Source organism: Apteryx rowi, unplaced genomic scaffold, assembly GCF_003343035.1.
Source record: "Apteryx rowi isolate R43461 unplaced genomic scaffold, aptRow1 scaffold_643, whole genome shotgun sequence".
NCBI lineage: Eukaryota > Metazoa > Chordata > Aves > Apterygiformes > Apterygidae > Apteryx > Apteryx rowi.
Window position 1 is genome coordinate 468,726 of NW_020450920.1, and position 22,338 is coordinate 491,063.

Below are 22,338 nucleotides of genomic sequence, written 5' to 3' on the forward strand. Positions count from 1 at the left end.
AAATAAAAATCAGACAATATTAGAAATTTATTCTAATGGAACAAGACAATATCTTTTACATTTGGACAAAAATCTTTTAGGTCTTTTAAAACCATTTCTTAGTTGTTTATTTGTTTTAAAGTATCCCAAGAACAACAGCCAAGGTCAAGCTATTAGGGGAGCGGGGGGGGAAGGGAATGGGGGAGACAGTTGTTGTCCTAAACAGTTTATAGTTTTAGTATAGTTTTATAGTTGAAATAGATCTAAATTTGTTAAACTGTTTAGGGGTTGAGTTATTTTGAGTCACAGTTGAACAAATGAGGTTGAACTTGTACCTTTGCAAAATGCAGTTGATGATCTCTTTAAAATAAATTACTCATGAATAAATCAAGATGTTGAAGTTGTAAAGGGTGGAAGATGTTATAACAGGGAAATTCTTTGATGAGGAAATTGTTTCCGAGACCTTTCTTTATAATATATATAAAATGCGTAGTGAACATTCTGAATGAGAAATATTTTAAATGTCAGATACTGATAAGATTGGAGAAAAACAGTTGACGGCAAAATTATCATATTGAGGGGTACTGTGCTCTTTCAGGACTAGTAAAAGGCACATGCAGATTAAATTTAGATAAATGAATAAGAATGGGCCCACAAACAATAACATAGAAGGCAGAAGAAATATCAAATGAGATAATTATGCAGGATATCGGTTTACAAAGGAAAAAGGGTTGTAGATAATATCCTGTGTAATTATAATACCCATAAAGGCAGATAGTCACATTGCCTAATTTCAGCCACCATATACCCCACAGGGTCCCAGTATAGGCAGTGGAGGATRGTTAACTCCAGAGGGGAGATCAGAGAACCTGTAAGAAAAGAGTCTGACAGCTGCCTTCGATGGTCCTTCGAATCACTTTCGAGAGGTGCCAGTCTCTTTCAGCGGATTACAAGGAGAAGCAAGGTCCTGAATTTAAGTACCTAAAGTAATTCTGTAAATACGCCTTCTCACCTGCCTTTCTGGACATTTTCAATCATGATATTAAAGGCTGGAGTAAAACAAATTCTTACGGTACAGCTGTTTTAACTACAAGTGAGTATTTTCAGTATAGTATTCCCCACAGACAAGCATTGTGGATTAAGTGTCACTTTAGCTACTGCTAATAGATTTCTAAAGATCCAGTCCTTCCCACCATTTACATCCTCAAATATAATCTATAAAACCAGATATGTCCTGCAAACTTAGGTGCTGTTAGACCCTGATGAGAAAATTGGTGATTCATGCAGAAGGTTAGCAAATAAGGAGGAAGAAGGAATCAAACTAGATTGTGCCCAGAGAAGGCTTGCCTGTCTATAAAAAGATGAAATTGTCTATAAAAAGATGAAATTCTGTACTAGTAAAAATAGAAAGATGTTTATATCCTACACACGGAGATGATAAATAGCACATCTACTATTTGAAGAATGTCTTTGATACCCCAAAGGGAGTTACCCTAGGGAAAAATCAAACTGTATTTAGACAGCAAACCAGGTAAGATCTTCTCTTTTTGCATTCTTATTTCAATCCTATATTTACATAAATTACAGTGAAATGCCTAATTACATGATTTTTTTTCATCATATTTGTTTTCACATGTGTCTTTGCAAGGCTTACAGATATCCTTGCTTGGAAGTACTCCCAAATTATTGTAGTATTTGTAGAATATCACATCTGAGAAAGAGAAATATATACTACAACTCAGGTTAATAATAGTGATGCAGCATCTTGTTATGTAATGTCAACAAAAGGTTTATTTATTTACTTTTTGCTAGGTAACAGTAAAACTACTGCAGTTTTATCTTTCTAGCATAAAATGAGAGTAAAGGTGAAGAGCAGTAGAGCTCAGTGGTGGTATTCTATTTCAACAAATGGAAGTTTTCAAAATGCCGATTCTGCTTCTCTCCAAAGGAAAAAAGGGTTGATTACAGAGAAAACAGCACGTTATATCTTTGGGAAAAATAGGGTAAAAATATTTGAAAAGGGAAGATCAAAGATGTGGCAGTGTTATTAGAAACATTGTGTAGTCATTCTATCTGTATTGCCAAGCACTAGAGATGCTTTCATTTACTAGGGAGGAAACTCTAGATATGCAGTATTGCTTTTTATGTTACTAACCTCATTGAATTGTTATTTAATTGGTATATAAAAAATTTTCTGCCAGGGACTTTCCAAGCAAATGCTATAATAAAATGTCACTTCTTTTCAGAAAAATGTTGCTTTCTCTTGATTAGGTGAAGTATTAAATTTGTTTCAGTAAAGGAATCTATTGATTTTTAGTTTCGTGTGTTGTGATAGAAAATATTTGAGTATGTTCTCAGTTGGTAGAGTCATGAAATGCCATGCTGGATTCTGTAGAGTCGTCGGTGCGAGATTTTTATCTATTCTTCAGCCCCTGTGTGAAGCAGAGCAGTCAGCATTGGTGTAGAAGGGAAATAAAGGCCTTGGTTCTGCTCCTGGACAGTTTTCTCAGTTAAGCAGTGCAAAATTCATCCACAGGCTTTCTTTTGCAGGGTCTTCCTTTGAGGCCCTGATAGAGGACACGAGGCTATATCAAAATAGGGTATGGCTGTTCAGGCCAAGTCTGCTGGTACTCAGGCAGTCTTCCAGAGGTGTCTGACTTCGACCAGGGTCCTCTCTGCTTTGGGGAGCTGCCCACTGCCTGCCTAGGCTGCATCACACAAGAAATGAAATACCCAATTAGTGTTGCATGTTAACCTATCCAGTTGTAATCTAATAGTAATGCAGACAAGTCCAACCCTGGTTTCACTTCATTTCGTTAGTGGGTCACGGTTAGCCAAACTTGATTGCTGACCACTGCGGTGGCAGTTTATGTTGTAGCATTTCTTTTATATAAACAAAAACTCCGAAGAAACCTTCAAGCAATGTAGAGGAATATGCAAAAGCAAAATCAGAAGCAAGAATGTTTTTGTTCTTTTACACAATAATGCAAGATATGACTTACTGTATTTTTCTACATCATTACATTCTCTTTCCCTATGAATAGGAGCTTCCACTAGTTGTACCTTGGATGCCATTAATGCATACAAAGAGGTTTCAGAGTAACTTAACTACAACAGAAGGCAAAACAAAGGACATCTCTGAATAATTTAGAAGAACTTTTATAGACCAGTGCATCAGAGGTTTTGGACTCATAACATTAAAGTTAACACTAAAGCAAACAGACTCTGAATAAAAGCTTAATTACTAACTTGTTAATATTTCCTTCAGAACTTTAAGGAAAAAGTCTGTAATTAGTAATTAGTGCTAGTAGTTGTAGCAGGAAACTACAAAACAATTCATGGGTTTCCCCACCATGTGCACTCCTGCCTGACAAATCCATTCCTTTTTACTTTGGGTTCTTCAACTGCACAATTAGGTATGTATACTCTTCATATAAAGGAGAGTAATGAAGTTGGTTTATATGTTTAAAAACATACTTTGAGAATCTCAGGCAACAGGTTACAGAAGTGCCATGCTATTACTTGTTTACTATTTCTCTTTTCTTATCTCTTTCCAGTGCTGCTGATTCTTGCAGAGAAAAGCCTTTAAAGATTAATTTATTCCTGCTGATTTTTTCCTGACTGGAATATTAAAGAATTCTGTTGTGTTTAGCTGTCTCTAGAATGGGTTTATGATGTTGCTTGTCATGCTGTTACCTCATGTGAGAAGCAAATCAATTTTTTTTTTTTTAAGTTGTATGTGTTAAAGAACTAATACTGTTTCAGTCTTGGGCCTCAGGTGTGGGAAGAGGACCACTCAAACAAAACTTAAGCACTTGAGTAGAGAGCTCAAATTAGACTCTGAATTCTGGAGGATTTAAGGGTCAGTCCATGCAGAATTCTTTGCAGACCAGAGCTTTATGAGCAGAGGTTTTGGAAAGTGTCATCTGGTTAGAAAACCCAAGAGACTTCTCTTTGGTTTGCTTGTCTTAGCTCACGTAGGCTAACTGGCTGAGGTCATTTTGTGAAATAAGAATGAAGACTAAAAATTTGTTCCTTGTTTATTTTGTTATTGATCTACCATACAATAAGAAAGTATAAGATCAAAGCCAGGAAAGCTGTGCTCAGGTACAGAGGGCTTTCCCAAATTTCCTATCCTTCAGGGATACGGGAAGACCAACTATCAAACCGTGAAGTATGTCTTTTTGTCAGCACTTATCATTCAAAGTTGTAATCCTGTTTAGTTGATGGCAAAGCAGAAACTCGGATAAAATTCATATTGATTTGTCTACATAGACTGCTGCCCAAACAGACCAAGAAGTTCAGAGGTTTCTCAGATCGCCTCTGGCAAAATCCATAAAATCCTCTGAAGCCGACTGTAGTTCTTCTAAGTCCATAAATGTTGTGTGTCAATTACGGTGTGTTCCTCTGCCTCGCAATTACTGCAGTCTGCCTGTCTCCCCACCCCAACACGCATTACCATGGTGTCCTGGGAAATCTGGTTTCCCAGATGCGCAGATTCATTAATAACAAGGAGTGGAAAAGAGGGGCATGCTCTGAAAGGCAGAGCAGTAAGAACCTCCCTACTGCCTCATATGCCATCAAATTTTTGCCATTGATAAATTTGCCCTTGCTTACCTTTCTTTTTAGGCAGTTGACCTCATCAGCTGGCAGGCACCGTAAAACGATTTGCAGTACATGAACCACCATTACTCCCCTATCTGGCCCCTTCCTTTCTATAGTCCCACGGTGATCAAGAAGACCAGCACACTTAGATTTTAGATTATAGGTGAGCTTATACTGAATGTCTTTAATTGATTTTTAAAGAAGAAGTAAAAAGGTTTTCCATGATTTTATCTTCAAAGCCAGTTAGGCTTTGAAGTTTAAGGCAAACTATTTAAGAAAGGGAGGGAGTTCATGCCGGCTCAAAGCTATAAAGACATTTGAGAAGTGAGTTAGGGCAGTTGAGGACTTTCACTACAGCAGTTGCTTTGATCAAATCTAATTTTTGAAAACCTACATTAAGGCAGCAGCCACTGATCTGTTTATGGTGTGATAGTAATATCAGTAATGAAAAGAGTTAAAAGCTTATTTTCCTTCTAATTGAAATCTTAGAATGGTTAAAAATGCAATGAAAATTGTACAATATCCCTAAAATGTCATTCACCACTTATTTTCCTACATCTTTGCTTTTTTGATTGTATAGCACTGCTGAACAGATTTGTTGTTGTTGTTGTTGTTGTTATTGTTTGGCTCTTCTTGGTTTTGTGTTTTATATTATTGCAGTGTTTTGTTAAAGCATTTATCAGCTTTCTCATTTAAGTGGTCCTAGTAGTAACCTGAAACTAATTACAAAAATGAAGGTTGAGTCAGCAGTGTTGTGAACTCCAAGCTCTTAGCAATTGGTGTAAGCCTTGCCCCTCCAAATGGCCAGATTTTAAAAATCATTGCAGTTTGACTTTTTTTGTCATTTTATATTTGAAAATTTAAAGTTTGTTCTTTCTTATCCATAAGTACAAAAACTGAAAACTTACTTTAAAAAATAAGATATTATTCTAATCTAAGACCCTTGTGTAATTTCAAGATCTGGTGCTCTTTTAAAAATACTAAATATTACAAGTATTGTATAAAAGCTACAATGAACAAGACAGAGCTATCCTCCCTAGCTTGACCTTTTGGTTCTTAGGAGGCTTGGCTCCTAAGACAGGAGCCAAACCACTAGGAGACAAACCACTGGTGGTAGGGACTGTCTGAATTTTTAGTTCTGACAAGTCCCTTAAACCTCTTTGTATGTTCTGTATGGTCTAGTGTCAGGTTTATCAATTACTAGAAAATACCTCTGAAATCTATTAAGAAAAAAACATTGACTACTTTCTGTAAATGTGTCCTAGACAAAAACTGAAAAGCATGTTAAATATTGGAGATTAAAAGCAAGTTTACTTAGTTCTGGTCTTCACACATTCTTAGGTCTCACACTTAGGTCTGGTCTTTGCACATTCTCTATCATCCATCTCAACATTTTCAAGTAGTAATAGCATTTCTAGATGTTGAAAACATTTATAAATTTACAGCCTTACTCCCTACCCCCACCGTTCTAACAATGCTCACATAGCATGTTTAATAATTTACGTATCACTTAGATACCAATATTTGATAATGTCAGTATACCAAATTCAGCTTCCAATGTTATATGTTTCTTTGTATGCTTACTGTAATGTAGGAATATAAAGCAAAATTATGATTAAATCTTTTGTAATGTTGTTATTCAGTAATGTTCTGAGGCAAAGAAATTTGAGCCATAGGGAGAGCAGAGCTGCTAACAAACCAGTTTGGGCTTTGTTAGGCAGTGGAGTAGACACATGAATATATTACATATGATTATCATAAAATTATGGCCTGGAAATTGAACAGTCATGCTGCTGCATTTTAGACAGTACATTTATAATAAGCTGTAATAAAGTAAACATTTTGAATGGATATAAGAATAAGCATTACTTGTAATCACAAATGTATGTTCAACTGATGCTTTTGAAGCTCAATTTAACAAAGCAAACAAATTTTCTTGTAGTGTTAACATAATTGTTCTCAGTGGTGAATTTTGATTTATGAAAAAAACCTTTAAGCATATAAAACTAGCTTCTTTGGGAGCTAAATGGAGGGAAAGAACATGATTCATAATGGTTGTCATTTGAAAGCTGCGTGTTGTTAAAAGTGAAGGTGGGTTTAAAAGACTCACTTGCAATTATGTGCTACTTTGCGTTCTAGTTTAAATTTATTTTGGTTTATTCTGTTGTCAGCTGATGTTTTTTAGAAAGAGTAAGAAAAATGTTGTTTCAAAGAACATTTCAGAGCCTAGATAAGCAATGACTAGAAGTAACTTTAGGGCCAAGTCCTGAGAACACTAATGCAGGCTAATTGATCTTATGATTCTGCTTAGAGGTATACAACTTAAGAGTTTTTACAGCTGGGGCCGAATGAATAGTGGAAGTATTTTTTTTTTCTTCTGACTATACAGAAAGACTGATTAGAAGCTTCTGATTGCTACATTAGAAGCATTGCTACAGAGATGCTCATTGTAAACCCATCCAAAGTAGTGTGACAAGAAGTGAAGGCACTTGTAAAATGTAAGGAGGACAGATAAAATGAGATAAACTTAGAATACTACAGTAAGAAGAACTGAGTGTAAAGAAAAGATGAAAACAATCGAGAAAGTACACTGTAAAATCTCTGTATGATAAACAAACATTTATTAAAAGAGCCATTATTATACAAGTAAAGTCCAACACACAAAAGACAGAAAAATGTCAGAATAAATTCTCCTAAACTCTCCTGTGTCTTCTGACACAGTCGTCTTCTGGATTTTTTTCTTCTGTTTTGGAGTATAGCAATAGAGTTGCCAAAGGCTGTAAAATAGTGACAACATTGTTTTGTCTCTGGAAGATTTGTTTTGTGTTTTGCTGATAAATTATTAAAGATATGTCAACAGCCCTGTGTCCCTGGATTTCTTGGCAGCATGAGAGCAAGTACCTGAAGGGCAATTAAGATAGGGTTTAGAGAACTTGATGTTGGGTAAATGCTTTACCTGTTGTGTGACCACAAACTGTCTCTCTCTGTTTCCCCATTTGCGAACTGAGAATACTAACTGTTATGAAATTCATAATTTATGAATGAGCTAAGTGTTGTTTTCAAAGTCTATTATTTATTATTTATGCATGACTCTTCTATCTGGATCTTTGTTTCTTAGCATAAAGTGGTCCCAGTTTAGGGCTGGCTCCCTTTCGCAAAAGCAGTGTTGAGTGAGTAAAGCAGAAATTGGGGCAAAGACTGGCTTTTATGAGCTACCTCATGAGTGGAAATACCCACAACCCACAAGTTCTCACAATATTTCAGTCTACGGGTGAGATGTTTCCTCCTAGAATCTTTGCTATGTTATCATTACAGCTTTTCTGTCAACTCACTGYGTATCCTTGCTGGTTTAGCTGGCCCTATCTTCTCCTCGTTCAGTTGCTTACATTCCTTGTGAGGGGGTAGCTTGCTTCAGAAACCTCCAGTGTATTCTTTGTCCTTTGCTCCAAAGATTTTTTTTTTGTCGTTTATTTGCTTTTGCATAATCTGCTCATCGGTTTTGCAGTTTTCTGTGATATTCTACTGCTTTGCTTGCATCTGCCTGGTTTTCTTTGGTACTTTGACAAATGTCCTCAAGTTTCAGGATTGACCTTAGTGATTATTAGTGGCATCATTATTCTTGGTGTGCCAAGTCTCAGCTGAGTATTAGAAAAAGGTCCATATCTTGAAGAATTTACGTCATCAAGAAACAAAACATTTGTGCAAACACATATATATTCCCCCATCAAAGTCTAGCAGTCTTTGGTGAAACAGTTGCAAGGGGAGTGTCACACTGTCATACTATGAAGGTTCGATAGCAACGACTGAGACAGTAATATAATAATAATAATAAAGATGTTTATTTCCTCACACAAGTTCTTGGATTAGTAACATCCATTAAAATAATGCGATTACTAATTTAGAAAGGATAACAGAAAACCATCAGTTACTAATTTAGAAAGGATAACCTGAAACCGTCGATTACTGCGTTATTAATTGGAAGGACTGCTTATCCCTACTTGAAAGCTAGCTTGTTCACTCTCCTAGTGAGAGGACTCTCAACCTCGAGGAGTTACCTTAACCCAGCGTCCCAGGAAAAGGGGAGGGGGGGGATACTCAGGTCCAGCCGGAGAGGATGATCAGGTCACATTCCCATCCCTGCTCAAACTCTTCTGGCTCCCAAGTCTCTTTTTATACGGCTGGGGCTCTGGGCAAACACTGCTTTTGCTGACTTTTGCGAGTTTCACAATCACAGGACTGTCTGTTTGTCTGCTTGGGGGGACCCTGCTAGCGAGGCAAGACCACAACACCTCCGTATTGCTTCTCCCCTCCCCGGGGGTCYGTGCAGATYCCAGGTGGCAGACTTCACTTCTCCAGTCTTGTTAATCATTCCGCAGCCTTGCGCATATCAGTCCTTGCGCATATCGGTTGGTAGACGACTTTAGTCCTGTTAAGTCCTCTGTTCAACAGCTTTGTGCAGGTCAGCTCTTGTGCTATCAGTTCTTCTGCATATCAGTTGACAAACTTCAGTCCTGTTAACTCTTCACTCGCCCGTCAGGGAGGGTCTGCTTTACTGCAGATACCTCTGTTCCTCTGAGAGTCTCAAAGTTCAGAAAAAGCACTGGTTTCTTGTACAGGTCTTGCAGATAGTTCAAATGGTGCTGTAAGGTCATGTGTGCAGGAGACCTTCCAGGATACATTAAGAAATCTATTTCTAGCTGGCACAGAGAGTCATTAACCTTGTAATATCACTGATAAGGGGAGGGCTTTTTATTTCTGACGTTGCCATCAGTCAGTTGTCAGAAAAAAAACCCAAAACTCCATCCTTATCTATGTATCAGAAAATTGTATCCATATTTGAAAATATTATATATAGGATGTTTTCAGAGAATCTCTTATTCTCATATGTTAACAAGAAAGAATAAATCATGAACCATGAGTGCTAGACATTGAAAGTAAAAAAAAAAACAAAAAACACACAGTTTAAAAAAAGAACCTTGTTCATGTGATTTTAAAACGTCTCTCTTTCTCCCTCCTCTCCCCTCCCACTTTTTTTTGGCTTATTCCATGATTTTTCCAATGCTTGGTGTTAGCAATGTGGTTCACTGTGAACAAAAATGTTAAAATTTTTTATACTTCTTAATGTTCCTTTCCAGGAATGAGGTCTGAAAATTGGAGCACTTCCATTTCTTATGTACACAAGATACCGTGTAGTTACACTTAAGAGCCTTCTTTAATATTGAATAAACATATCAGCTGCATTGTGTTTACCCAAGCTGATAACTGTTTATTGGGTAATATATTACTTAAAAACACACACAACCAGTATGTGTAATTTAGCAATTGAATTAGTTACCAATGCTTTTATTTTACTTCCAACACTTCCAACATTTTATCCAGAAGATTAAATAAACTTTTAAACCATATTAAGATATGGATATTAAATTACATCATAAAATCTATTTTGGCTTAAACAAAAATATGAAGCACTTAACCAATTAACTTCTGTAGTTGGCAATGTTAATATTTGAGGTCCTGTGTATATTAATTGTATGAGCAGGCTTTTAATAACCCTCGCTTATATTTTTACACTTCCTTGGAAGGCTTTGCTTTTACCCTGATAACACGAGATACTTTACCTGAAAGGGGAAAAAAGTTGTTTTAAAGAATATTTAAAAGTTAGAGAGTTGTTTCTTTTTGTTTTGGGAATTTTTTGTATCAAAAGCATTCGGTATTGAGGCCTAGAGGTCTAGCTTCTTCAGACCTAGTTTAAATTTCAGATTTTTAGGGCTGAGTGTTTCTGCCTGTTGTCACCCTTAAATGCATGGCCTGCCACGAGGCTGGCCCCTGCTAAGCACAGGTGACAGCCAACTTGAAGAGGAACGGGGAAGTTCGGCAGGCTAAGGGTGAGCAGGCTCGAGTGAGCTCAGGGCTATGCCCAAGCCAGGTCTGAAAAGCTCTCTGAGTATTAGGAGGACGTGCTGGCAGAATAACCTGGTTATGTCTATGGTGTACTGCATCATGCCCTGCAGGTGTGGGACTCTGATAACACCTTGGTCATTGACTCTCTTGGATGTTCTTAATCAAATCATTGAAATTTCTTATATTCGTGTCCTCATCTGTAATCACTCATGGAAATACTTTACCTCTACAGTCCTTGCGCATCGCCCTCCTGGAAGGGTGTGCATGCACTTAAATCATTGGAAGCTTTGTTTTAGGTATACTCCTAAAATAAACAGGAACCCTGTTTCTCACAGCTTGTTTCCTCTCAGTGGGCTTGGTTTGACATGATACTCTTTGGTGTTTGCTTATGACCTTTAAGTCTTCAGCCTTCAAATTGTCTCATTTTGAGTTTGGCTTATCTTTATACTTTCAGAAGTTGTTGTTTATTTTGTTATTGTTGTTTCTTCCTTTCTGTCTCCATCCAATTCCTTCAGGAAGACTTGACCACTCTGCATTTCCTCAAATTCCCATGTAATTGTTCTTTTCATTCCCTGGCTGTTGTCATTGCTTCTCCCTGGTCTTCAGATGATGTTCTTGCTGCCGCGGTCATAGTACCCATGGACAGATTAATTCTCTCTGTTCTCTAGGATGTTCCATATTGCTTGAGAAGTTTTGAAATGATGTCTTTAATACTTTACCAGAGTGGTATAGGGCAGTCACAGCATTTGAAAGTAATATAGAAATCAGAATTTGAGATGTGGTGTTCTGTTGAGAGGTCTCATTTCCTAAACTCTTATTTGTGCCTGAATGTACCCTGTAACATCCAGGATCAGGAGCTCATAAACTTCAAATTCTTTTGACACTTGTCTTAGAAAAGTGTGGTTTACTTTTTGCAGACTGGCTGAGTAGTGATGTGGGCGTCAGTGCTTTTGCAGCAGGAGACTCGGAAGCAACCCAAAGGCTTCCCCCTCATGCACCCACAGCTGGTGGTTTATTTTGGGATGTGTTGCCTTGACTGTTTTGTTTGCTTTGGCCATGAGAATGGATCCTAATGGAGAGAAGTTAGTTATATTATTGGAGAGAGGGAGAATTACTTTCCAGACTTTACATGACAGCGCTAAGCTTTTCTTCACTCCAGCCATTGGAACTTGTGTTAAAATCAACAAAAAGCCCAAAACCTGTTTGGGTACTTGAGCATAGCAAAAAGGAGCGCTTTCATTGCGTGTTAGCTATTATAAAAGTTGATTCTGCTTAGAAAATAGAAAGCCATTACGTTTAGAGTCTATCTTGCCTGTGTGTTATGATTCCATTTTTTATTCTGTAGTATTAAGAAATAAAAGCATAGAAATAAAGATCTTTCTCATTTCATAAGAATTCAACTGCTGCTTTTGCTCATTTGTTCTCTCATGGAAGTTAACATTTTCTGTGTCTGCCATTATGATCATTTCTTCTGGGATCTCAGAAATAGGCTGATGGCTTCAGATGTGGAATAAGCAATAGAAACAGGTGAATTGCAGAATGATTTTCTTTCCATAAATGTTTGGTAACAGAGGGGAAAGTACAGTAAAAAGGCAATTTAAAGAGAGAAAGGAATGGAAATGTGTTAAGGTTTTCCATACAAACATCACTGCCTTTAAAGTGGGTTATTTATTTTACTGAAATAAAATCATTTTAATTGCTTTGAAAAAAGTATGCATATAGAAACATAGCACAGGACTTCTTTCAGTCARGTCTTTCAAAAGAACTTGAATGTGGGGAAAATAGACGCATTTATAAGTTTGAGTTTTCCTGTTGTAAGCACACTGTCTGAAATATTAGCTTAATTACCTTAAAATCTAAATTCTTATTGTTATTATCTCTTATGTGAAGTAGCAGCTTACACAGGAATTTCATTCTTATTAGTAAGTCAGGGACTGATGTTTGAATGAAATCTTCAGGGAAAATATACATGCTTTAAGTAAGGGAAAGAATGACTCAACTGGTGGAATTATGGCCCAGTCTGATGATAAAGTGCACTGTATGAGTGCACAAAAATATACAAAATCCTTGACCATTGGTAGTCAGCACAGATAATATAGCTGTTCTCACAGGAGCTAACTGCATTCTAGGTCACTGGTTTCTCCTCTTTTTTCAACTTTTTCACATTGTGGTCTAAATGACTATAAAATATGGCTGCATACAAACAAGCTGTTGTGATTCATCTCAAAATGGCTACAATACTCTGCTAGGTGAAATGATTTGAGTTGGGTTAGATACTTCACTTTCTTTTGTATTTTGAATTTTTTTCAGAAAATTGGGGATGAAGGGAGAATGGAAAGTGGGAGATTTCCTAAACTTTGACTTTCTTCGTTCTTGCAAAAAGGAATAACTTTAACACCCCAAAGCTTTTCACARTGAATGACATAGATGGTGATGGCAGTGGGAAACCTTTTTCGGCAGGGAGGAAAAGATAGCTGTGTTCTTCATATAATCCGACGTTCTTAGAGCATGGCCTTATGTTACGTCAGGTCCTATTTGATGGACAGCTATTGCCAAAAGAGAGATGCAGCTCTTGCCCACTTTTTTCTGTCACATCCAGCAATCTAGCAGTAATGTGGTGAGTGAGTTTCCAACAGGAAGCCATCTGTGTTTTTGGTGGGTGATTCCTGTTGGGTGAGGATGCTGGTTCCTGATAACTAGATCAAATGCAGTCAGGAACAGTGAGTGTTCCTGTGGAGCACTTGCCTTCTTGTAGGGAAGTGATTTACAGCTTGGTGTTCATCCTTCCCCAGGACACAGTTGTGGCCCTAACCAGAAATAGTGTCCTGATGTACAGCCCCTCTGACAGCCCTGTGTCTCACAGGTCTTCCTCTGGGATTCTGATTCTGACTGGCTCTCTGAAAATAGGCTAGGGAATAAATATTTAATTAAGGGAGGCTCCACAGAGTCCTTAGTGTGATGGAAGTTTCCAATTTAAAATCACTGGATGCTGGTTCAAGGGATTTATCAACAATATGGCAGAAGCATTGGCATCCTACCAAAAGCATCTCTGCTGATGAGGATTGCTGTTTTGGCTGAGGACTGCCATCATTCTCAAGACACTTCTCCCACTGCTGTTAAGCACAAGCTGGAGGAAGTACCTTTCAGGAACAAAAGATACCCTTGCAAACTGTAATACTCATGGGGAGAAAAAGGGCTGAACCCAGTACTGCAAAGGGAGAATCAGGACAGCACCATTCAGAACATCTCAGAAGGAAATTTGCAAAGGGAAGGGAATTCAAGACAGTCAGATTTGAAGGTTCCCTGTCCCTCTTTAAAGCTAAATACCAGAAAGTAGCATGCATGTGGTATGTAGATGTAGGGTGCAGATTATAGATGCAAGGATCATTATGGGCTTGTTCAGTCGCTTCTTCAGTCCTGTGCATAGACAATGCACATACAGAATTCTGCCAAGATACAGGAGTAGAAAAGTATTTTAATGCTGCAAGTGTGCTGTGTGCAGAGTACCTGTAGTCTTGATCAAATGCCCAACAGTTCCCCAAATGTATGTAAATGTTACTATAGGTGCTTTTACAAGACTGAGATCACTTGACATAATACAGGAAACAATAGGTGCTGTATTTCTTCTTTTCTAAGATAATTGCTACAACTTGCAATTGTTAAAAACTATGATCACCACTTTTCTTTCAGGAAGATTCATTTAAGTCAGTGCTTTGGCAGGTGTTCATATTTGCTGGAAAGATCYATCTCCCAGATTGCTAATGAATGGCCAAGCAACTATAGATAGTTAATAATACTGCTTAATTGCCACAGTCAGATAGTGCTGCCACATAATTTATTGCTATTCTGAGCATCCAAACACTAGGAGAATGATAAACTCTGATAAAGCCTTATGAGATGGTTAGCTGAAGTAATTGCTTGCAGTTTTATATATTTCTCTTGAGTAGGTGGTCTTTCCAGCATTTTTCTGCTTTGGCAGAAAGACAGACACAGAGTTGTACCCTCCACACTGCCGCCAATTCCACTGTGCAGCTGTTTTCAAAGTAATATACCTTCCCAAATCACTGCACAGGCAAAAGTTGCTTCCTCTGTTTATATATCCATAGGGGGTTAGAAAAGGATGTTGTGTTTTCCTGAATACACTAATGAAACATAAATATGTCCACTGCATGTGTCAGTCAAACATCTGGACTGTATATAGCTTTTCAACAGGTATGTAAAGAACCAATGTGCTGTGCAGAAAGTGCTAAAAAGGAAAAGACTGATAATATGGGTAATTGGTTATTTCCATCCTGGTGATTGTCAGCAGACACAAACTTTGTTGAAGAGGTTAAATGATTTTAGAGAAAAGCTTTTTGCGGGTGAGGGAATGGATGAAAAAATAATGCGGGAGACGGAATCGTACTGCTGACTCTGTGTGTCAGCCTTATGCTGTAGCAGGCCTCAGTCATAAGCAGGTTTAACAAAATTGTCTCACAGTGTCATTTTCACTTGACAAGTAAAATCCCAGGGCTCCCTGGAATGAGCAGCAGTATTCAGAGTAAATACCAAGCAAAATGTTATGATTCTGCTTATCAGTTTAAGGATAAGACCTGTTCCATGCAGTGGAGGGGGACCGTGAGTCCTTGTTCAGGGCCCAGTTTCCTTAATTAATTGCCTTTATCTGGAAATTAATGCAAAGCAGGTTCTTGGGCTTTTTCAGTGTATGTGCTATTAAGTTGTCTGTAGACCGTCATGGCCTTTTTCAAATCTGTATCCCTTTGACAGTGGTAAATTCACATGTCACTACTCATGAGTAAGTAGACAACAGAGATGAAAAATTATGCTAATGAACTGAAATAACCAATCTCTTGTATAAGAGCACTTATCCATAGGATCTGAAACGTTATGTTACCTTGTATAGCTTTTGACTGGTGAGCTATAACAGAGTTAACCCCAACTAGCAGTTAAATACAGGTTTATACTTATGAAGAGGCTCTTTGGAACAAAATAAAGTGTATGGGTAAAATTGTTAAAGCATTAGATAAGGATCTCAAGTTACCATGGTTACTTGAATATTTTGCATTGTGTCATAGATTAGGATGCATAGGATGAAGTAGCCAAAACAGCTAGGAAGTCCAGAGCATACAAACTACATTTCCAAAACACCCCATGTTGCCAAATAGAAAGACAAAGAACTCAGGATATTGGCGGCTGACAGATCTATGAATCAGTGCAATGAGGCCTGAAGGATATTTGAACGTATGTGATCTGAAATCCCATATTATTCTGGAGTTATGATTTTATATTTTAAAGAAAAATGAAGAAAAAAGGAAAATCTGTAATAATATAAGGAGTGGAATGATTTTCCCTAAGCTCTTTCTGGTACTGAAATCTGACATTTGGCTTTGAGACCTTCAACAAAGAAGGTTGATGAAACATGGATAATACGTTTCGTGCACTTAGGCTGGCAGTAGCACTTACACTGGAAGCAGTTTATTCCCATGGAAACCCATTTGCATTTGGGCCAGAAGTGACTTTTTTTCCCCTCTACTAGAGCTGCTGATGTTTTAGCATAATATAATTGCTCTATATTAACAGCAAATTCGAAAAGTATTTTTAAAATGTTGAGTAGCTGAGCATATGTATAATGGAGATGTAGTCTGTGCAGTTTTTTGTGTAGGATGGAGGCATGTTACTGAGAAATACAGAGCAGCTTCTGATCTTCTATTATTTATCACAAAAAGAAAGAAGAAACATGAAATAAAATATGTTTATCCCAAACTATTTTTTTTAAACAGGTGACAAAAGAACTGAAACAGTATGACAATAAAATTATAGAGTGCAAGTTTGAAAACAACAGTTGGGTCTTCATGAGACAAAGAATAGACAAGAGCTTTCCAAATGCGTACAGCACTGCCATGGGTGAGTAGAATAATTTGCTTTAAAAGTTTTTTAGGTTCCAAGTTTAATTTCTTAACTCTGTTCTAGCTTAAGGAGGAAAGGTACTCTGCATTCTCATACCTATTTTGAGTCCTAATGTATATAACTTACAATAGTAGGTCCTCACCTTGCAAAGGCTTGTGTCATGTTTAGAGTTTATATACCATGAGTCCTTTGGCTTCAACCAGATTGTTTAATGAAGCCAGTTAAACAAAAACTTAGAGGCAGTATTTCAAAGATAATAGAGAAACAAGTGCCTATGTCTTTGCAGAACTGCAAACACTCATTCAGACAGATTTTTAAATGGTAGGATATGCCTTTTAAATGAGATCCAAGACCATTTTTATTTGCAATAGCCCTGCAATAGTAGTTAACTAACAAACCTCTATTCCTAGCGCTGTGTTGGCTTGTACTGATATAATGCAAACTGGCACACTACGAGTTGAACAAAAAATCTATGATGATTTCACCTCTGTTCAAAACACCAAAAGCATTATTTGTCAGATGGGATAGAAAATTAATAGGAAAAAAATGTCATCTCAGGTCCTAAAATAGTATTTCCAGCAAAGAAGAGAGAAAGAAATGAAGGATGTGGGCATATCCCTATATAACTGTGATACTTTTATGTTCTCATACAGAAAATCATTTGTTCAAGTTCTGTAAATAAAACACTGTTGTTTACTTTCAGGTTGGAATTTAAGAACTTGAATGATAGTGGGCAAGGCTGAATAGTATGTTCGACAATAGTCATGTTGATATTGACTTTTGTTTAGTGCCAAAATGAAGTTTAGTCATATTTAAGACCATGCTATTTACTAGAACATACATATATAACATGTAGGATTTTCTGTAAACCATTCTACCACTTTCATTTCTGCCTGAGCAGTAAGCAGTTTTTCTTGAAAAAATAAAATACAGTCATTTGGTCGGGTGACAATAAATTTGTTGGCACAATTAGGGCACCAGCTCAGATTGTAGCTGAAATCCTTGCTGAACTGTCCTGTCTGGGGAAGAGGAATGGGCCACAAAACTCATAGAAGTACAATGACTTCTTTTTGCCACCAGGACCTAAATTTCTCTTCACCTTATTGCTTCAACAGTTATTTTTCCTTGGAATTTTCTCTTCTGAGTAGTGCCATATTCCTTCTTCTTTCCTTTCCTTTTTTTTCAAGGGCATATGCAACTGCCCTTTTTTTCCTTTTCTAGAGCAGTTGAAATATTATTCTTGTTCTTTTCCCCACCAAAACATCACCAACTTCCTAAACAAAATGCCCCAGGAAGAAATATTTTATAAGAAACATTTTAAATTTTCCATGGGGAAATTTCAGAACAGAAAGTTTTCTTTTGGCTCTCATTTTTCATTTTCGACTATTTCTGAAATCTCCAAAAGTTCCATTTTCCCGTTTGGGACTTCTATTGTTCCTTTCTCTATATCCTTTCTCGCCTCTGTTCACTATCTTATGGTGAAAAATACTATTATTTTTTCCCCCATGGTTGAAAAGCAACAAAATAAATGTCTGTCTCCATCTTGCTTTTGAATTATGATCCCTTTCAAACTGAAAAAAGTTTTTCCCCAAACTACTTAGAATCAAAATGCTTTTTAACTGCTGAAGTTACAAATAGTAGAACTTTTAAAGCATGTTTTCACCAAAAATAAATATGATAATCAAAAAATAATGCTAGGAAGATGTTTTATTAATTGTAAATTAATGCTGTGAATGGTTCTGCAGCAAAGGAGTGTTTCTAAAGGTCAGAAAATTGTAAGTTGATTGTTACTCGTAACAGTGCTATATTTCAAGGCAATCGTAGGGAGTTTTAATTTTGTTCAGAAATGTAGGAGGTCAATAGATTGTTTTGCATGAAATTGCATACATACCGTGGCCATATTTTTTGTGCAATGCACTATCTTTTAATGATATTTATACTTTTTTTCAGGATAGTCATAGGACTCCTACTTAATTTCTTGCTCTTTGGGGATTTTTTTTTCCTTCTCCCTAAGTCTCATGATTAACTAAGGAAATTAAAGTTGCATAGGAAAAGTATTAAAAAAATCCATTTATTTAAAGTGAATTGAACCTTTTTACAAGCATAAACATTTTATATATGTTCTATTTTCTTTCTGCTACATGAAGATATGTGGGTAATAAAATAAGTACTGCACATTGTGGTTTTATAGTATTTGTAGTACTTAGTAGGGGGAAAACAGTGACTTTAATTCCAAGTTTTTCAATTTTAGCCAGTTTTGTTTAATCTATTATGATCCGGTTAGCATTGTAAAGCCAATTTCACGAGACCTTTGTTGCTGTCACTTGCCTTGATCGAATGTCAGTTCTTGGCATTTTTTATAGTTACTGTGTGAAGCCTATATACACATATATGTACACAGACACACMCATGCACACACATACTTTTATATGCTTCTTTTTGTAGTTTGTTTTACAAAGAGTAATTCAGCATGAGATAGATGCTTGTTGTGGCAACAGTGCTTTGCTCTCTGTGCTTCACAGCCCTCTGGGGCAAAGCAGAGACACTTGACTCCTGACACAATAATCTTGCAAAAATACATGTTTAAGGCTCAATATTTATGCCAAATAAATTTTATTTATTTTGCAAAGAGGGGGTCAAATTATTCAAGCACTGACTGCAGCAGATTGGTTTAGTAACTTCAGAATATGCTCTTTGTTCCCAGCTGTATGTAACAGTATCCAAAATCCAGTCACAAAGGAGATGCTGTTTGAGTTCATTGATAGGTGTACGGCAGCTTCTCAAGGACAGACACGGAAGCACCACCTCGATCCCGACACCGAACTCATGCCGCCCCCGCCACCCAAGAGGCCGCGTACCATAACGTAAGGCTTTGATCTCAGCGGATGGCATGTTTACAGCTGTGCAGAGGTGAAATGAAAGTGTGAGGACTGGAGGGAAAAAAAAATCTGAATTGCTGTAAATACTTAGGTGTGTTTTTTTTCAAATTCCACATCATGAATGAACATTCTTTTGTAACTGAAGAATTCAGCCGTATGTTGTGGTATCTGAAGATGAAATTTCCAAAGGTTTAGACAAGAACAGTACAGTGGAATCAATGGAAAGCTGCCTTGTTTATATACGGATATCTTTTCACCTTTAATTTATAATGTCAGCAATCTGGAACTGAGAAAACATCGGAATGCTGTACTTTTTAGAAGCTGTGTTTAAAAAAAAAAAGTGTTTTTTTATTATTGTTATTCAACTGGTTGGGATTTGTCATCCATAGTATAATTTATCATAGTTTCCCTGCATTTCTGAGACTTGTGTTTAACAGCAAACAGCAATGTTGTTTGTGTAGTGTTGCTTAAAAAAAAAGCTTTCTTAGATTTCACTAATTTTAAAATTAGTTGAGTTTTTGTTGTTGAAATATTAAAAAAAGTGAATTCTTCTTGTAAATGGCACCATCCTTTTGAAGGGAAATGTGCTCTGTGTGTGTCTGTTTTTTTTCCCCCCTGTTTGAACCTAACACACCAAATGTATAGTGGGCTGATTTTAGCTTTGCCTTTTAAGTTTTTCTGTAGGTAAGGAATACACACCAAATCCTTAGTGTTGAGGTCTCTGTTATGAGACAGTTTCTAGTACAGGGCTTACTTCTCCACAGTGATACCATTGTAAATATTATTAAAAAGTACTCTTCACTGTGATATGCAAGAGTAATAAACAGTACTAATAGCGATGTCTTAGATCCAGGCACAAAATGGCGAAAGAAATGCCGGACAACTCCTGTGTAAAGGAGAAAGTAATTTCAGTGGAAAAGAGCCATGTCCCAAGGAAAGTCTCCTGTTTAAGATAATTGCAGGACAAAGATAAAGCATTTCTGGAGGTGAGTTAGCATCCCGGGGAACAGGATGCTCCTTTTCAGAGGTGGGGTAGGCTCTCCTATGATAGCATCCTAATCTACTAACTGACTTTCTCTCATACCAAATGAAGAAGCAGATACCCTGATGGCTCTTGCTGCAGTGCGCTGACGGTTGTTCATAACATTAATTTTGAGAGGCTGCACTCTGGTTGTCTAATGGTGGAGCTGCTCTGAGCTGGGATTAATTAGAAGCCAAACTAATGCAGATTTTAAAGTTTACTGTACTTCTCACAAGCAGGGATCTGTTTGGCTGTTTATATAGTTTACCTGATGTGTAAGTAAGAGCCATCCACCCATTCAGGGATCTGATTAGTCAACATCAATAATTTGGAATAATAACTAAAATATATTTCTATTTAAATGAATTTTAATGTTTGTAAACAAAATGAATTCCTGCAGTATTTTTTTTCCTATGGGAACTAAACTGCTCTGTAGTGGCTTCTCCAGTTGTTTCAACCTGTTGTATAAATACACATGGTATCATTTAGATGGCATTCCTAGTGTCTTTTTCTGGGATATTCTGTATGTGTTTTAGAGAACCGAAGAAGTTAAATAAGTTACTTTTTATACTGTGGTAAAAAAAAGCGAGGGGAAAAAATGTGTTCAGCAAACTGTACATACTTTCTGTGTATTATCTATAGAAAAGATACAATATCACCTATGCAAGGTTGCAAAATTATCTTCTAAAAAAGAGCCTTATGAATTTGATGTGAAAACCTATGCAACCTCTGTGCATCTTGCATTGAAACACACAGTTATTTCTTCACTTAGTATAAGTATTTTCCCCTAGATTATACTCATGTCATTGACATTGTCATAACTTTTTTTGCCAGTGATCTTCATCGTCTAGGGTAATTGCAATGTCTATGATGATTACAACATTTTAAACGAGTTAGGACATTTCATTATTCTAGGGATGTATCCAGATCATCTCCTTTTGTCTCCTTCTGAGCCCTTGCATCTTGTATCTCAACAAGACTTAGTTTCTGATTTACCTTTTACTTTAGAGCAGCAGCACTACAGGCTGTCTTCCATGTGTGTTCCACCAAGTTCATGAATGCGTTGTGGCCCTTCTTGTATTTTGACAGTGTCTTTTTTCCATGTTCAGCTTGAAATGAATATTTGGAAAGAGTAATGACACTGAGAACTAGTTTAGAGCTCCATGTTCACATTTGACTGTAGAACTCTTCTTGCACTACAACCTGGTAGCTTTTTAGCGAGGTCAATCACCTGTGCTTTCTGGAAAAGGAAGCACCTGGGGAAGGGTAGAATGAAGAATCTGATGAAAACAAATGGAGTTTCACCAGGCGGGTTCTAATGCTGTGAGAAATTTAAACTCCCTTCTTCTGCTACTAGATACTCGGAGATTGAAGCTAGGAAGCAAAGAAGAGACTGTGCCAGGAAAATAATAATAATAATAATAAAACCCTAACTTGTCTACTCTTTGGTGTACAGCCATGAATCCATCCACTATTTTGTCATTTGTTAAGTATATAGTTAAAATTTGGTTTCAATGGAGTTTCCAGAAAATGTAAGTACATTTCTCTACAAACTGTGTATTAAGTATTTTAATAAAGTCAATGGTTTAAAATACTTCTGCTAAGGACCTGTTTGCTTTCAATGCCTGTGCTTTCCTGGTAACAATGCAAGCAGCAGAGTACTATGTTGCTGTTACTATTCAGTCCTCCAAGAAAATTTTCAACAGTTTTCAGAAGCCAGTGGTTTTTCTCTAAGATAGGAGCCCCCAGCACCCCCAAGCCAGTAAATAATGTCTTTTTTAGTCATGATCCATTCTGCCATTTTTAAAGCACAATTTGCTCTTCCTGCCACTAGAACCAGAAAGAAACGAAAAAGTGTGTATTTTATGACAGCCTAATAYGTATAGTTTATTTATTCAGGGTTAGCTTAAACTGCAGTTGTATCAGAAAGTTGTGGACGAGGCAGCTTCAGAGGTCTTCACTGCCTGTTTATCATCTAGCACAACCCTAAAGATGGTGGCTTTACAAGTGTACGAGTACGTACACATATACGATGTAAACACCTAC

The 22,338-nt window shown here is 37.0% G+C and overlaps 1 protein-coding gene across 3 annotated transcripts in view; it reads left to right on the forward strand.

Annotated features, from left to right (window-relative positions):
- Positions 1-21,864, forward strand: part of RNGTT (RNA guanylyltransferase and 5'-phosphatase) — a 197,543-nt gene extending 175,679 nt beyond the window's left edge. For all 3 annotated transcript variants that reach the window (XM_026084500.1, XM_026084499.1, XM_026084502.1), the window contains 2 exons: positions 16,266-16,389; positions 19,097-21,864. In XM_026084500.1, the coding sequence (XP_025940285.1) occupies positions 16,266-16,389; positions 19,097-19,260 (288 nt within the window). In that variant the 3' untranslated portion in view covers positions 19,261-21,864. The remainder of the gene's footprint in view (positions 1-16,265; positions 16,390-19,096) is intronic.
- Positions 21,865-22,338: the final 474 nt, after the last annotated feature.